The 18,186-nt window shown below is 47.9% G+C and overlaps 1 protein-coding gene across 1 annotated transcript; it reads left to right on the top strand.

Moving 5' to 3' along the window:
* The first annotated feature begins 13,193 nt into the window (after positions 1-13,193).
* Foxb1 (forkhead box B1) lies at positions 13,194-14,171 on the top strand. Its single transcript, XM_021173124.3, has one exon. It carries the CDS (start codon positions 13,194-13,196, stop codon positions 14,169-14,171), a length of 978 nt encoding a protein of 325 aa, XP_021028783.1.
* The last annotated feature ends 4,015 nt before the right edge of the window (positions 14,172-18,186 follow it).

The following is an 18,186-nucleotide window of genomic DNA, read 5'->3' as shown; positions in this document are numbered from 1 at the left end:
AATGCTGAGATGAAACTCCCCACCCAGAGGTATTTCCAAGTGCCTTAGAACCACTGTTTGAACTTCACTGGGCTTTGTATTAAATATGAATAATGTCCATTTTTTTGTGCAGCTCTTCATTTATCTAGTGACAGTGCAGCCAAGGAGGAGGGTGGGAACAATGGTGCATTTGGAATAAAAGCAAAATGAATACACACATGCACACACACACACACACACACACACACACACACACATACACACTATGGCTCAGTGAATAAAAGCACTTGCTGCCAAGCCCAGCCACCTGAGTTCTGTTCCTGGATTGTGCGGGACAGAAAATAATTGACTTCTGAAAATTGTCTTCTGATCTTCACCCTCGTACAGCAGCATGTGCCCCAACCTCAACCTGTTCCACACACACTCCCATGATAATAATTATTAAAGATTTTAAACCTCAGGACACATTCCCTGTTTTGTAAGATGGGGACCAACATAAGCTATTTACAACCTATTTACTATGAGTGTAGGCTCTGCAATTTGTTAGAGTCCCAGGGGACAGAATTGTCTTCCTGCAAATGAAAGCACCCCAGCGGCGTTGTCTGGCTTGTTTTGAAAATCATTCCACATTAAATGAGTTACCTCTTAAGAAACAAATAACAGGGGTGGGAGTAGGGGTGGGGGAAAGTAATGTCTTAATAAGAAAAATGGGAAACTCGGATAACTGGGAGAAAAATGTTTCTAATCCAGCTCTATAAATTTGGGGGATTTTTTTTTCCTTTAAGAAGCAGGCCATCTGGAAAGCTTGCCTCCCTGGGATGCACAACACTGCCAGCTGTTGCTTCAAGAGTCTGGCAAATCCACCCTTTCAGCAGGATGGCCACTTCTTTCATTCCTACAGACATCCAGCTCTCCACACCCCCCACCCCCTTAACATGGACGGTGACTTTATAAAGAGCTGCTGTTTTATTTACTCTCCATTAATCACGCTCCACTGTAAACAAAGTGTCCGTTTTAGTTCTGCTGACAATTAACCGCTTGTCAGTATCTCCCTCAAGTACCTTCCGCATCTGCCTACAAGGGAAACCTCTCCATCAAGATGAATGTGTGTTTCAGTCAACTCAGGGTTTTCCTGGCTCTCTCTGGCCCATCAGCAGTCAGGACTACCTTGTGTGCGCTCTCTCTCTCTCTCTCTCTCTCTCTCTCTCTCTCTCTCTCTCACCCAAGCACCTTGGTGAGGATATATCATTGGAGAAGAAAAGACGTTCTCAGGGCATCTCTCCCTATCTATGTTGGCATTGGAATAAAAACAAATTCCAGCTGGAGATCTTTGGAGAAGTGAGTTGAGGCAGTGAGCTGGGATAGGAGAAGAACCTCTAATAAAACTAGTTTTGTGCAGATTACCAAGGACATGGTGACAGCTACAAAGGTTGTTGAGAAATGTCCTTCCTTTCGTAATGTCCTCATCCCGCCAGATCAGAAGAACCCAACCCTGTGACATTGGCGATCGCTGAGATGTTTGACTCTTGACTCTCACTGGGTTTCAACATGCCAGGACTTTCCACACCCACAAATGCCTCTTTCCCCTGGAATAACTCTACTTTATTTAAAATGGAGGATGCCAAGTTCATTAATAATTCTCTCAACAAGGTAATTGTCTTAAAGGGAAAACAAATGTTACATCTAGTGGTTTGTTGTGGGAGGTTTTGCTAGTGTGTTCCCTAAAGCCTTCTTGGAGTCCATAGAAAATCAAATTGAGAATTCACACTATATCAAATGTGTACGTTGAGCCCCCAAGAAAGGATGTGGGAGGGGAGGGAGAGGGAGCTTACAAACCAGTCCCAAGCGAGGAAGGATGGGTTCCTTGGGTTTAATTTACACTCATTCCGAAACTGAAAAGACTCAGAACACTTGGCATCCCACCCTGGAACGTAGATTCCTGGGTGACGAATTAAAATGATCAGGAAGCCTTGGGTACAGTCCATCAGGGGAAATCCAGGGTCAGGCATCGCTTAGCAGGAGACCAGATGGAATCAAAGTGATCCCAGGCCAATGTCAAACCAGAAAACACTAAAGTCCTTCAGGAGGGGACTGTGCATACACAGAAGGAAGGTGGACTGGTAGGGCTAGCTTCATCTCTGACAAAATCTGATCAATCTAACTGCATGTAATTGGTTTTAATGAAGTGTGTATGTGTGTGTGGGGGGGGGGGCGGGGGGATCTTAGCCTTGAGGACACCAGCCTGAGCAGAGTCTGCTTCAGGTGCTCATCTTGTTCCCACAGCACCCCCCACCTCCGCCCCTGCCCCTTCGCAGCAGCAGTGTGCATACCACACTGCCTGGCTTTGGCACCTTAAGGAGAAAAGAGGTTTAAGAACCGGGACCATGGATCGAACAATTGCCCGGTTTTACCTGGTAATTTATGCACAATTAATTGAGATATCTTTTATACTTGATGTGTTGCAAAATTAATGCCTAATTTATGTAATTAGTCAATTAACTCTAATTCCAGCATATGTTCCCAATGCCCAGAAGGTGTTCTGTTTCCCAGGTACTTATTTTGATGTCATGAAATGAAGCTAATTAATTTTACATGCATATTAATTTGAGATCTCTTTAGCGGTTCCCTTTGTGCAAGTAATTTTAATATTTGTGTTTCTAACCTTTGGGGGTAGGGTGAGGGAGGTGTAGGTGGTGCAAGGATCACGTGAAGGATTCGGGTAGTCCCTGAAGGTGGCCATCGGACATGGGCCAGGGATCGCTGGTGGAAGACCCAAGCAGCCACAGGGGCTGAGAGCACCAGACCTTAGGGGACGTTGCTGTTCGGATCTCTAGCAGCGATGCATTTTGTGCTCTCCTTGGTAAAATGTTATTAGCCTGGGGCACAGAAGTTCCTGGGCGTGCTGACCACTGATTCCCGGGCATTTTCAGGGAGAGGGTTGGGGTTGAGGTGTGGTATTTGGACAAATCGCGCCTTCTCTATTCAACCCTAGAGGAAGAGGCTTATTCATTTACTAATTTATTTATCTTAATACTTAAGGACAGAAGTTCTGGCCAATCCAGGAAGGCCTTGAGAGAATGAACTACCCCGTGGTCGCGTGGTCCCGGCTCTTTATCCCAGACGTCTTAACACACCTCCGGTGTCCAGGGCCGGCGCATCTGAGCTCCTCAAAGCTGCTGGCTGGGAGGAGAAGGGAGCTGCTCGCCCGTGCAAGTTGTCGTGGGTCCTCTCTGGAAGCAGAGTCTAAGCGGGGCGAAAGTTTACTTTCCAAGTTATTGGGTGGCGCATTAAAACTTTTATCCTTTTTGGCCAAATTAATGAGCAATTTAATTAATAAAATCAGAGAGTAGTGTAAGTGCAGCGATAATGAAGTTAAATGAGTGCACAGTAAAATATTCACTAATCCAGTGCATTGCCGAATACCCCCTTAATTCTGCTTAACACTAAAAGGGTTTTGAGCACCATAATGAGATTCCTCTGTCTGCTAATTAATTGACACGCTCCTGAATATTCATACGAGCTAGCACCAATACGTTCCTAATTGCACCGTGGAACAGATCTCAGAGGAAAGTAAACCGCCAAAGACTTAATTAAAATAATGTATTCCAGATCCAGGACAAGATAAGACATTTGCCTTGAGGCGCGCTAAGGAAGTGGCACCTGGTTGGTGGAGGGGAAAGATATCAAACGTCCAAGCCTGGTCTGACCTAGGTGGCCAAGGGAGGGTACACAGTATCAGAAAGCAAGCTCTGGGGGCTGAGTTCCAACCCTGTGGCCAAGGAGGCATGGCTCCTAGGTGTCTTCCTGCTCCGGCTGCCCTTTGCCCTCCACAGGAGGAAGAGTCGGGTGGTGTGGCCCAAGACCCCATTGCTTTCTCCCTGCCTTTCCCAGGCTGGTCCCAGATGCTCTCTGGGAACCGGCACGCGGGAAAACATCCATCTAGAAATTCCTGGAGAAACTTTCTCTCCAGGGGTTGTGACTCTTCAACAATCCCCAGTCCCTCAACCAAGTTGCGGTCTGAGTCCGGGGTCGCTGACGCTTCTCTTTGGGAAAAGGCGACAGCTAAGGAAATATGTCTGGATGGTATGGTGGCACTGTCCTCGGTCTCTTTCCCGGATTCCACTCCTCAAGGAAGCGCTCTGGCCACACTACCCGCAAAGCTACAAGCTACTGAGCGCACGCTCTTTCTTCCCCCGCTTGAGTCCAGCGCGCGTCACATTTGCGCGGATCTTGCTTCCTCGCCGAGTAGGAGAAATAACTAGACCGCGGACCCGCTTTTAGGCTCCAACTCACAGTCGTTTGTACTAGCGAAGTGAAATGACATGCGTTCTTAAGAAGACTCCCCCCACCCCTACTTTTTCGGGGGAAAAAATCACCACAGGTTTAAAACTAAAGAGTTTATTTGAAAGCATACAAATGCGTATTTATTATACATATGTAGGCATTAACAATGTAAATTACACCGCCAGCAGTTGCTGGTTGTTTATTCATTAGATCTTTAGAAAATCTACATTGCCTCCAGATAGCTCGATGATAATGTGAAATACACAAGCAGTTTACATAACCGGCTTCTCCACGGAGCTCCGCGCACTGCCACTCCGAGTCATCAACAGGTCTTGCGTGAGAAGACTTGATCAAAGGAAAACATAAGTTTACTAACATGGCCAGAGATGTGAGGTCCTTTTAGTAAGGGATGTAGGACATGGAGGATAACGCCTGGCTCATCTATTTTACCCCCTAGTGTGGTGCCTAGCCCCTCCCCCTTCTTTGCAAAGAAAAAAAAATCGGTGTATAGAAGATGAGGGACGGAAAGGAGAAGGATAAATCCCCAAGCCCTGGCTATTCAGGAGTGTGTCTTAAAAACGATGGACCCAAACTCTTTTAAAGGTGAAAGAAGCTCGCAAGGAATGGACAGCTTACCTAACCAAAGGAACGCCACCAGCTCCCCCAATCAAATAGGCGGCGGCCGCCATTTAAAAGAAAAATGGCTGTCACTCCACAGAAAATCACCTCTTTAGAATCATAGAATGCTCCATAGTTCTAGATTTATCTAGAGGATGGAGAAGGAACTGTTGGAAAAAATGATAGCCGCGGCATTAATGCTTACTTTCAAAAAATCTTTCCCAAATAAAAACTTTTAAGTGAAAAATAAAACTAAGCGCAAAGACGTGTGTAGAGGCACTTTGCTTACTTGATTTGCAGGGATCGATGCCTGCCAAAGTCCAAGGGCGGAGGTCTCCTGTAACAAACTGGCGGGCTGATGAGTTACCTGACACTGCCCACCTACCTGCTTCAGCCTACTGCTTAGCTGCTGAGGCGTGCTAGTTTGTGGTGCGCTCAAAGGTCCGGGTAGGAGGTTCGGATTTTTTGTTTCCTGCCCACCCCCATTCTTCCCCTGCCCCTGCCTTCCTTCTTTCTTTCTTTTGCAATTAGGCCTGCTGGTGTGTTAGAGAAGGCACCCCAGGGCTGCTCTCCAGGAAGTGGACAATAGTTTGGTAGGAGAATAGAAACTGGCTTCAAGAGGGGAGAACAGGGAATGGAGAAAGGAAAAGGAAAAAGGAAAAAGGGGGTACGCAAAAGATAGGCACACTCAGGACATCTAGATCCCAATTGTGACCCACCGCTGAGCGTCTGGAATGTCCAGAGGAGGTGAGGGTAGTGAGATCTCAGAGGGTGCTGTGCCCGGACTTGCAGCTTCTGTGCCAAGATGAGTCCCAGGTGAGTTTCAACGGAGCGGAAGGACTCAGGCCGCCCCCAGGGATGCCAACCTCCAGAGGCCAAGCTGGCCCCTCCAAGCCCCGCCCCCAGCCATTCTTTGCTGGGGGGAGGCCCAGAGGATCAGCGGCTTTCTTTTCTCCCTTTTTCCTTTTCAGCCTTCTTTGTGGGTGGCAGCTCAGCGGGGGATACGTGCACACACACACACACACACACACACACACACACACACGGCGGGGGGGGGAGGGAGGCGGGCGGAGAGTAAGATAATGAATGAATAAATGAATAGTTTTAACCTAACCTGGAACGTCGAGAGTTACTCCATCTGAAAGCTGTAGGGTTTTTTTTTTTTTTGATCCGTTTCTGCTATTAGGAAAACATACTGCACAGGGCCACCCCGTTTAAGCCTTCACCCCAGCCTGAATAAACAAAACAAAGCAGGGTTTTAAGGCTGGCGACCCACAGGTTGCCTGTTTTCAAAACAAATTAAAGAAGATTTGGTATGGTGGGTTGCAATCACAATAAAATAGTATGGGTGCAAAAGGTTCCTCATTTCAAAAGTCTGCGGTCCCCCTGATCAATTGTATTCAAGCTTTAAAAGTATTGCAGTCAATCCTCCTCCCACCCCCAATACATTAAAAAAAAAATGAAGAAGAAAAAAAAAGTTTTCCTGTTTAACTGCCTGCAAATTTCTGAAAGTAAAACCAATAAAAACAAAAACTACTTTTGCAATTCTCCCCATAGTATTTTAAGAATACAGTGCCTAGCCAGACAACCTGGTTTAAAAAAAAAAAAAATCTAAGCAAACAAATTCTTCCCGACAAAGAGGTTGATTTGAAAAGAGGGTGATTTATCTACCCTTCCCTCTAGAAGGGGGGAAAAAAACCTTCGCTCCACCCTGCTATTAAACAAAACACAATACCTTTTTCTGGGTGGTACTGCACAGAAGTTGATTCAGTTTTGACAATGTTGTTTAGCTATCATTTGCTATTTTGAATGAATGGAAGCAATCCCCGCTTTTACAACATTTGTTTCCTATTATGGAGAGGTGCAGCAGTTGAGGGCACGCATGTGAAAGTGGCTGTTTGATTCTCTTTTTCATCCCCCTGACCCTGCTTTTGTCCCTCCTCACCCTGGGAATGTCACGCCTGGATACTTCACTTTGAGCTGCTGGAGAAAGTGGCTTTGTTTCTCCCTTTTAGACATACACGAAATTGTTCTCTTTCCCCCCGCTGTAAAAGATACTTCACATCGGGACTCGGTTCACAAGTGCAATGCAATTTGGCTTAGTCCAACCTTTGTTCTGCTTGTACAAATGAGCGAACAGTGCACACATTATACAGTTGATCCACTGCTGTCTTAACCCCAGAGTTAGGGGCTGGGAGAAAAAGCAAGTTAATCCCTTCAATACCAAGGTAGCTTTAGCAATATTCCCTCCAATAAAAATAATAGCTTGGAGTTCCGTCTTCGATTTCACACAGTGCAAAGCAAAACTTAAGGGGAGGGGGTTGTCCCCAAACGCAGCAGAAATTCTTCCAGGGATATTTGGCAAATGCTTTTTGGACACACACACTGTCAGGTTCGGTGAAGCTCAGATGAAATCTATGCAACTGTTTGTGTAGACATTTGATTAGGAAACTAGGATTTTAAGCTGTGGGGTCTCTGAGCAAGCCACAAGCAAAGCGAACACCAAATGGTATTTAACAAGTTGATTCCAAATAGAGGACATTGTGTTGAGCAGGGGAAAGGGCGGTTTTCTCCCCGCCACTACAATTGCCTGCTCCCTGTAAAGTACCATTCTTAGGACTGGGGGTGGTGCAGTAGGGGGAGCGCCCAACTTTAGCTACTATTTGTTTTATGCTTGGATTGAAGGGAAAACCAGACCTCTGGCACTCTACACCTTGTAGCAGTTACTGGGGATAACTGGGTAATAAGTCCAGGGCATGGTCGTTCAACTCATTTCCCCTCCTGGCCCAAACAGGGAAGAGTGACACAACCAGAGGTCTCAGTTTCCTGGTGGGAAAGTTTTCTTTGTGGGCACTAAGGGATTGGAGGGACACCCCTTATCTGTTGGGATCTGAGTATTTACTGTGGGAGTTGGGCGACTATTGCAGTCTAATCTTTGGAACCAGGGAGACTAAAGTAGTAAACGGAAGGAGCGGGATTGTCAAAGGTTTGACTTCAGCCTCCCGGTTCTGAGTTAAGGTTCTACGCCCATGTGGCAGTCACCAATGGATGAAATGGTTCGCGAATTCCCTACCAGGCATCTTCCCTGCTACTGTGTAAAAGTGTGCTCCTATGATGACAGAGCCCTGAGGCCGCTGGCGGAGACGTTAGGTTGAAGATTGGTACCAGCCACAGTTGGCGGTTGGCACAAGAGCGAACCGTGTGTTGTCTCCTCCTCAGTCTTCCTTCCTGAGGCAGGGTCGTCAGGCAGGTTCAAAATGCCTCGGAAGTCGCTAGCGAAAAGCGAAGGTGGATGCTTCTTGTGTCTCGCGCGAGTCTCTGAGGCCCTAAAACCTGCAAGGAGTGCTTGCTGTCCGGTCCAAGGGACCGGACAAGCCAATAAGCCTGAGGTCCAGAACTGGAAAGCGAGGCAAAGTCGTGCGGGGAGGGGGTGGTGGTGAATGAGGTGTGCATTGGGGGGTGGGGGTGGGGTTTACAGATGCCCAGGACAAACAGCCTGCTACATTCAGCACGGTATTTTTTTTTTAATTGTCCACTGACAGGCTGAAGAAGTTTGTTTAGTACTGAATACCCCGGGAACAAAATCCTTTTGAAAGGAGAGCTAAGTCGTTTCACGCCACCAAAGTGCGGATTTGGGCAAGAATGACTGATGGGACAAAGGGACGCGGTGCATTAGCGCGGGTTTCTCAGAGCGAGCACGGCGAGCGGTAGCAGCAAATAACTATCCGAGGCGACCAGGAATGGTGGGGCGCGTCATAGAAGACCCTCAAGACCCTTAAAACCTAGCTCCCGCTGCACGCCAGTCCTCAGTCCTCCCGGCTGCCCCACTATGAGCCCAGGTCGCCGATAGGCGAACAGGAGGTAGTGCAAGAGAGAAGCAGTGGTAATACAGGAAAGTGGGGGAATAAGTGGGAGAAACCTACTGCAGGACCGCGGGGGGCAAAGCCCGGCTCAGCCTTGTCGCTGCAGGTTGCATGTGGTTCACATGTGGTAGGGGCGACCGGGTATTGTTTTTGGCGTTTGGGAAACCTTCAGAAGCTGCTGGGTATGTCCCTGCCACCTCCCATCCGGTTTGGTAAATATTAACAAACTGGGCGCGGTTATTTTCTGGATTGTGTTTCTTGGGTTGGAGGGAGGGAATGGCTAAGAGGAGGGTTCTCCTCTCCCCCAAGCCCTCTCCTCCTCCATAAGCCAGTCCCACCAACACACACACACACACACACACACACACACACACACACACACACAAACACACACACCTGCTTAACAACACAAGGAATCAAAATCAATATTGTTTTTGTCACCCCTCTGTCTCCTTTTCACTCCCTCGGCAGCTCGGGTGTCACTGAAGCGAATTGTGGATTTATGGAGGGAAATTAGCATAAATTATTGCAAAATCTGCAGCCGTGTGTGGTCCAGCTTATGGGAAAAGAGGCTCTAGCAAACTTTCAGTGGAGAAAGGTGGTAGGCGGTGGGCTTGACGAGTCGATGAACGGTCCTTGCTGGAGGGGATAACCATTTGGTTGGCACATGGGGTATAATTGACTTGTGTGTGTTTTATATAGTTTTCCCAACAACCCCTTAAGCCCCCCGGTCGGATGTTGCCCCCTCCCACCTCCACCAAGCTTCTATTGGCTTTGGGTTTTGTACAAAAGACTCTGACGCACTTTTTCAAGATTTCTGGAAAGCATTCAGTCTCTTTATAACACCATCCTTAAAATGCTGTAAACAGCTTGCAACTCCACCCTCCCTCCTTAGGGCTTTGAAGACCTCTGACAGGAACTGAGGTAGAACTTTGCAGCAAAGCCCGGGAGTTAAATGTGCCTCTCACAGCTCCATTCCCTTCACAAGGCAAACTTAAACGATTAAGTTCTGTTTACTTGATTAACCCTAAACATGGGCAGTGAGCCTCAGCTTCCTTCTCAAAAGTAATGAGACTGAAAATTCGGCAAACATCAATTCCTACATGTAATATTGCATGGACACAGTGGTGACAACTTTCCCCAGGGAAATGAACAAAGATTTATTCCAAGTTAAAGTGATTGTTTTGGGTTTATTTGTTTTTTTTTTTCTCCGTGAACGTTTTCACTTTTAGAATTTAGTTAATCTTCTGTTTGCTCTGAGCAGTGATTTCAACAGCCACACAAAGACCCCTTTTGCAGGACAACAAAATGCCAATTGTTAAACCGTACGCTATTCCTCACCATTAACGTGCACCCAGACCGGGTAGAAAAGTATCTTACTGGTTGTCACTGGGGGTAGGGCTGGTGGTGGTGGTGGTGGTGGGGGGGTTAGGGAAGACAGTCTTTTACCATCTGGGATGCAATCACCATAAATATTTAATCCATCTTTGCATTTCGGTATGAATCTCTGCACATGTTTGCTAAAGGGAATCTTTAAAATACTCAAGGGCTTCTAAGCCGGCACCTTTCCACCCAGGAGCAATCCTACTTTGGCTTAAAGCCGTGATTGCTTTAGTGCCTCCGAAGCTACATCTAGAGCAAGCAAGGCATGGACCAGAACTCCATCCCACTTCAAACATCCCTCGGGTTCCCCACCCCTTTGCGCTCCCAGCTCCTCCCACTGCAGGCCCTGGAGCCTAACTCGGGCACGCGCAGAAACACCACCAAACCTTAGTTTGTTGTAGCGCGCGCGCGCAGCTCAGTCCAGTGGGGCTGCCTCTGGCCCAAACTGGGCCTAGGGTCCAACTGATTTAATCTTTGGAGAAGAGAAATCCACATATCTGCCCTGTTCTAGCCTTGCCCCAAGAGACAGGTCAATGCTTCTACCCCCACCTCCCTGCTCGCACCTCCTCCCTCCTCCTGGTTATTTTTTCCGAATTAAGAAGGTGACTTGAGTCTTCCCTTCAAGCACTCTGTTAATATTGAAAAACGTGCGCTTGCATCTAAAGCGCAGCAGCCCAGGCGCCAGAGCCATTTCAATATTAATGAAATTGTTTAATCTCCTAAATTCGTCGTGTTTAAGTTACGTTTTGGTGAGTTATTGACCGGCTTCGAAACTGTGGTTAATGAAGTTATGTGAGTAGGGATGTGTGTGTGTGTGTGTGTGTGTGTGTGTGTGTGTGTGTGTGTGCGCGCGCGCGCGGCGCGCTCGGAAGCTGAAAGATTTTCTTGCTATTCACAGACTAATGCTCTACTGTCACTCAAAGTGTAACAAACGTCACACTACAACTATCAGTCTGCTCCTATGGGGGAGGGGGGAGGAAGAAAGAAAAAAGGAAAAGGAGGTTTCCGGAGTTTAAAGACGGTTCTGTGTAGGCTGTAGGTATTAAGTATTTAACCTAGTGGCATGGGGTTCTTTTTAAAACCACAAAGGCCCCGGAAAGCGCTGAAAAGCGTGGAACTCCTGGCTTGTACTCATTGCTTGCAAGCCGACGGCTTGAGTCCCGTTTATTCCCTAACAGTTTGATGATGACGACGACGAAGAAGATGATGATGATAATGATACTAATGATTCATTTAATCCTCACAAGGCAAATATGAACTCGAAGGAGCCCGCTATTCTCTCCAGGCCTGGTGCCACGTGCCCCACCCCCCAAAAAAACTCGCTGGTCTCAGCAGGCACTGTTTGTCTTTTCATGGCGTTCTAAACTCTAAAGAAACTATTTCCATGTAAAAAGGGGGAGGGGACTGCAAAATGCTGACCCGCTAACTTCCAAGAAACCTCAGACTTCGCAAACACCTGGTAAAAGGAGATCCGGAAGCCATAGCGTACATTGGACAAACTCTGGCCCTCCCCAGGCCCACACGCTGCCTTACCTCAGTTTACCCTGAACGTCCTTGTGCCTATCAAATCGCTGAAAAACGTATTAAAGCAGAACCTAATACATTCATCCATTCTTTTCAAAGAACAAAAAACAAAAAACAAAAACCCAAAACTTACCTTGGCCTGGACAGATGGCTCAGCCGTTAAAGGCTAGGCTCACAACCAGTATATATATATATATATATATATATATATATATATATATATATATATATACACACACACATTCAAAACGGACTTATCGACCCAGCTGTCCAAATATATCTATCTACATGCGTCTATTAACTTTACCACCTTTTTAAAGCCAGAGACAAATTTCTACCTGACTCTTGCAGGACTGGGGGTGGGATTGCGAGGTAGGTTTCCATTTGAACAACCCATCCAATCAACCCCGCGCAGCGGCAACCAAAGTAGAAAGGTCGCCCTTCAGGAGAAAGCCTGTGCTATAAGTTAGCTAACAATACAAACCCGACACAAAGCAGAGGAAACAGAATACCCCAGCCGAGCAATTTCCATGTCAAACACCACCGGCGCGGCAGATAGCTCAGAGTGAGTGGTCGCCTGCCAGCCAGCTCCGCGCGCCGCTCCGCTCATACCTTCCCAACGCGCACACCGGTAGGCGCTGCCCGCTCCCCGCGGGCGGCAGAGGCTCTTCCCGGTCTCCCAGTCTTCGGCTGGAAGTGATTCCTATTGGCCAAGGTGTCCATGTAAATAGGTGTGAAAGAAACCAGCGCTGGCCAGGCTCTCTCTCCTCTCCCTCAGTCCCCTCCCTCTGCAGCCCCCGCTCCCCCTCCTTTTCCTCCTCCTCCCAAGGCGATTGTCATACGATAGCTAAGAAGTGGCACATTAATGAAGCGCCGCTACAGGGGTCTTTTCTGCTCCTGTCACCGCTTAAAACTATCAGATGGTTCGAGGGTGGACATGGAGGCAGCCACCTAGCTCAGCGGAACCACGAACACCACAGCAGCGTCCTCTGGATCCCTGAGGCAGCGTCTGCCACTGTCCTCACGGGCACTCCGCAGCCGAGTTCGGTCTCCCAGCAGGGCGCACGACCCACGAGCGCTCTGCGGAGCCCGCGGAGAGGAGCTCTACCGGGCTGAGTCCAAGCCTAGCTGGCAGTGAGTCTCACGGCTCCCCGACGCTGCGCTCCGATCGCGCGCAGGGAGGGACTCGGCCACCAGCCACGCCATCCCGGATGCGGACCGGCAACTTGGAACAACTTTAAGGTGAGCATCTATCTCTCTGTCCCCTCCCTTGAATCCAGGTCCTACCTACTTTCCTGCAAACCTCTCTGCTGCTCTCGGTCTTCCCCTCTCCACTTCCCCTAGCTGAGTCTTACCCAGTTTGGTGCGCAAAGTTGCTGGCACCCGAATCCCTCTTCCCCACCCCCTATATCTGTGACTCGGCCTGAGTGACCTCGCCGGTGTCTCTGCACCTATGCTGCCCTTCTCCATCACCTCCCCCCTTCTCAGATTCGACCAGTCCTCCGGGCCGCGCGGACCCTGAGCAAGTGGCCAAGCAAGAAGATGCCTCGGCCGGGCCGCAACACGTACAGCGACCAGAAGCCGCCCTACTCATACATCTCGCTGACCGCCATGGCCATCCAGAGCTCTCCGGAGAAGATGCTGCCGCTCAGCGAGATCTACAAGTTCATCATGGACCGCTTCCCCTACTACCGGGAGAACACGCAGCGCTGGCAGAACAGCCTGCGCCACAATCTCTCCTTCAACGATTGCTTCATCAAGATCCCGAGGCGGCCAGACCAGCCTGGCAAGGGCAGCTTCTGGGCGCTGCATCCCAGCTGCGGGGACATGTTCGAGAACGGGAGCTTCCTGCGGCGTCGCAAGCGCTTCAAGGTGCTCAAGACAGACCACCTGGCGCCCAGCAAGCCGGCGGACGCAGCGCAGTACCTCCAGCAGCAGGCTAAGCTGCGGCTCAGCGCGCTGGCCGCCTCAGGCACGCATCTGCCGCAGATGCCGGCCGCTGCGTACAACCTGGGCGGTGTGGCGCAGCCTTCCGGCTTCAAGCATCCCTTTGCTATCGAGAACATCATCGCGAGGGAGTACAAGATGCCTGGGGGGCTGGCCTTCTCTGCCATGCAGCCGGTTCCGGCTGCCTATCCGCTCCCTAACCAGTTAACTACCATGGGCAGCTCTCTGGGCACTGGATGGCCACATGTGTACGGTTCCGCGGGTATGATCGACTCAGCCACCCCCATCTCCATGACGAGTGGCGACTACAGCGCCTATGGAGTGCCGCTGAAGCCGCTGTGCCACGCCGCGGGCCAGACGTTGCCCGCCATCCCAGTGCCCATCAAGCCCACGCCGGCCGCAGTGCCCGCGCTGCCAGCTCTGCCCGCACCCATCCCCACCCTGCTCTCGAACTCGCCGCCTTCGCTCAGCCCCACCTCCTCGCAGACAGCCACCAGCCAAAGCAGCCCCGCCACCCCTAGCGAGACACTCACCAGCCCGGCCTCCGCCTTGCACTCGGTGGCCGTGCACTGACCCAAGGAAGCTGGGGCTCCGTCTTGGTCACATCCACACCACCCCTTTCAACACTTCCCTGCTCCGGGTCCAGCCCTCCGCGACCTAAAACCGCCACCCCGACTTGCCCATTCTACCTTCTTCAGTCATCGCTCTTAGAAGAACTTTTGGGTTTGGACCCAGAAGACAAACCACAAACTTGCCGGAAGGCGTGTGAAAGTTGTCTTCGGTCCCTCTAGGGCACCAGAGAAAACAGGGGCTAACCCAAGCCAAGCGGTCCCTCCTGGGTCCCTGAAATGCACTCCCATCCAACAGGCAGAACACCCTGACTCCCTCCTGCTCGGAGAAAACAGAAACAAAACAAAACAAAACAAAAAACAAAACTACTCGTCTTCTGAGCTTGGAGAGGCAGAGCTCTGGACTGCGCAATTTCAAGACCAGAGATACTGTCCGGGAGCAGAAGCCCGCCAAGGTTGCAGCGGCACTAAGAGGGCCGGATCTTCTTAGGTCCTGAAAATCTGTGGCCACAAGACCCACTCACTGATCCTCCAACGGGATCGCCTCCGCCCATCAGGCCGGGATGGGCGGACCGCTACTTTCCCCGGCTGCGGCCCTGCCTCCCGGGCTTCTAAAGATTTTTTTTTCCCCTTCTGAGTTTTGTTTCCGGCCAGAAGCTCCCTTAGCTGGGAGTGAGGAGAGAGGCTGCTAAAACTCCGGAGGATGCTTGTCCTACACACAAGCAAAACACAGCTAAAAGTCACCGTTATTGTTTACAAAGCGCGCGGTTAAAAAAAAAAAAATGTAAACAGTGAACTTGAAAATCTGCCAGGCTAGGGGCGAGGGGGGTAGAGTCCTCTTTACAATTACCTGTTGTAATGTGAATGTTTGCTCTTCTGGCCAGCTTTGGGGGTGGGAAGGAGGTAGGGGGAGAATGGGGGAAGTTAATTGGGATGTTAACTTTCTTACTATTTAGAGACCTTTTTAGCTATTTATTTTGATGAAAGAGAAAAGAAAGGAAAAGGAAAAAGAAAAGAAAAAAGAAAAAAAGAAAGAAACATGAACTAAGCCCAAGAGAGAAATCCCAGGGCAAGTGGGGAAGTATGTAGATGAACCAACTGGGAACGGGAAGGGGGTGTCAGCAGAGATGTTCTCTGGACAGATCTTTCTGTTAAAAGAACTTTTCCGTGGAGCTAAAGGGCTGCAAAGAGTTGTAAATAGGAATGATTTACACTGTGTAAAATGCACTTTGGTTTGGTATGTTCCTTTTAGCATTCTAGGTAATTGACAGAAAACAAACAAACAAACAAACAAAGAACAACCCAATAGTTGTTCCATTGTGACCCGCTTAATTTAAAATAGAAATTGTAATGTTGTCCAAGCTGTGAAAAAAAAAATCCCTTTTATTTTTCTTCCTCTCTGCACAGAATTCGCATGGCATTTTAAATATTGATGTCCTTGTTCCCAGCATGCCCATTTTAAGACAGAGTTTTAAAAGGTGTCTACATTAAATTATGACCTAGTCTAAATAATATTTTCTCATTAAAATATGTAAATTCGAATTTCGTTAAGTTTTTGTGTGTTTTTGAAGACTTGCTACCCGGGACAAAAGGTGGTAGCAACAGTCTCTGCAAACACATGGTTTGGGTATTTTGCCTTTTTCAAATCCTGTTGTGAAAGCAGGGAAACTTCCTATGCACTTGCAGGTGTGGGAGGGATTGTTCTCAGGGGACCATGGAAGACATTTGTGCACAGGGGGAGACTTGAGGCCAAGTATTTCAGATGCAAACCCCAGGCACAGGTGCAGCACTGAAGGAAAGACACTACACAACTGCACTACTTCCTGTGCGGTTTTCTCTGTTCTAAGCATGCCATCTATGACTTTGCACTTACACACACAGGAGGTTCGGAATTTCCCAAGTACTCTCAGGGTGCCTTACTCAGTCCTCATGTTGATGCTTCTGACTTGGAGGAATCCTTTATTTAGATTACTGTAGTTGTTGGCATTTTCTTTCTTTCAGAAATCACCTACAGGTTCACTGTACAGGTCAAGTAACCAGTTCACTTTGCATTGAGTAGATTTTTTTTCAGCCGTTTTTCTGGGTGGCGGGGAGTAACAGGATGCATTTATTTTTCAAGCCTGCAAATGCATTTTTTCAAGTCTTTAAATGGCTGTCTCTAAGTAGTTGCTTTCTTTTGATTTTCTGGTTTTGTTTTTGTTTTTTGTTTTTGTTTGTTTTTGTTTTTGTTTTGTTTTTTTTGCAAAGAATTAAAAACCTGCCAAGAATTTATGGTTCAAGTCTAATGGACACTTGGTTGAAGGAGGTCACAATATTTCCAGAGTGATATGTGTATTCAGCTGAAGAAGTTACAACACAAAGAGAAACTTAAATGGTGATTAACACTTTACTGTGTAAATGATTAAACAAGGGGGCCTTGTGAAACACAGAGAAAGCCCCCAAAGACACATGGAAACCTCAGTGAAGTACTCCATAAGGAGACCCTTAGCACCTGTCACTGTCATGTAATTAGTGAGCTACCTGGAAAAATACTTAGGATTAATGCAAAGCATAATTAATTCTGTTGTGACTATTCTGTTTTTAAAAGGAAAGGATCCTCCACACAGCACACACACACACACACACACACACACACACAAGTGGAAAAATAAATGAATCACTGGGCTGATTAAAATGCATGAAGCTTCGAAAGCCAGTCAGACAGCAGACAACTAAACTCATTCATCAAACCTAATTCACAATGATATCAACAAGATCAGCCGGAGGAAGCCTGGAAAACTCAGCCACCCTTGGTTAAGAGACTTAGTTCTCAACTAGAAATCATTTAGAAGGAAGGAGGGAAGGAGGGAAGGGAAGAAGAAGCTAAATATATTTTCCGTGGCTTGGAAACTAAAAATTAAGACAGTGTCTGTAATAATTTGATCTCACCTTATTTGTTAACCCTGGAGCCTGAGCATGAAGTACATAAAGGTCTCACGTGGGCCGCAGGCATCTTACAGACTTAGGTAGACTGCTGGCCTCCAGCGGCATGGGCACACTATATTCCATACATGGAGGCAGCGAGGTACAGACCTCGTGTTTCCCATGTGCAAAGGAAGAGATTTTTGAACTCAGTATCTGAAAACGCAGTTTTTAGGTCATGAGTTTGTCATGTGTGTGTTGAGAAGAATGAAGTAACTTGGCCATTAGGGGTTCTTTCTGGTTGCATGTGTTTCTTTCCTTTTTTCTTTTTTTCTCAGACAAAGCTGAATGAGGAAAGTGGTGAACACAACAACTTTGCTGATATTTTGACCTTGGCCAGAAATGTACAGACTACTCAGACAGACACACGCCTTATCTAAGTCCACACTTTACCCCTGCTTGGCACCTTGTGTGGATTTAGCTAAAGTGCCTCACAAACAAGGAACTTCATAATTGATGGCTTTGAGGGTGCTCCTCTCTGTCCTGGGAGATAGTCACTTGGCTTACATCCAAAGTCAAGACCCTTAGTTTGAAAATAGAATTGGAGGGGGTAGCACCTGTGGGATGCTGGATGCAAAGTCCTAAGATAAGTTGTACTCTTTTCTATTTTGCAAATCCAGGCAGTTTCCTCCCATTGATTTTCTAAGTAGAAACTTTAGCTATTTTGTTTCTTTGAGGTCCTTCCAGGTCTTGTAGTTGACTATATTTTAAACTGCTTTCTTCTTGTTTTCAGTGTGTTTGCACAAGAAATGGATTCTGTCCACTTTCTCAAGAGGGAATGGAAGCTGTATATGTTACTTTGTTCTTCACTGGCAGGGGGGACTTTGGGAAGTTGAAGATTGGAAGGAACCCTAAGACATAGTTCCCAGTGCCTTAAATACTAAACCAGTAACTTTCATTTCGCCCAGTGGTTAAGAATACCAGCTCTGGTCCAGAGCTCTGGAGGGTAAAGTTACAGGATGGGAGCAAGGAAGGGTCCACGCAGGAGCTCTGACCTAAGGTAGGTTTAGCATTTCTCAAATAGTCTTTCTCAAATAGAACCACAATGCAAAACTGCA

The sequence above is a fragment of the Mus caroli genome, unplaced genomic scaffold, assembly GCF_978045245.1.
Source record: "Mus caroli unplaced genomic scaffold, Mus_caroli_1 scaffold_11, whole genome shotgun sequence".
Taxonomy (NCBI): Eukaryota; Metazoa; Chordata; class Mammalia; order Rodentia; family Muridae; genus Mus; species Mus caroli.
This window is presented reverse-complemented; position numbering and strand designations above follow the sequence as displayed.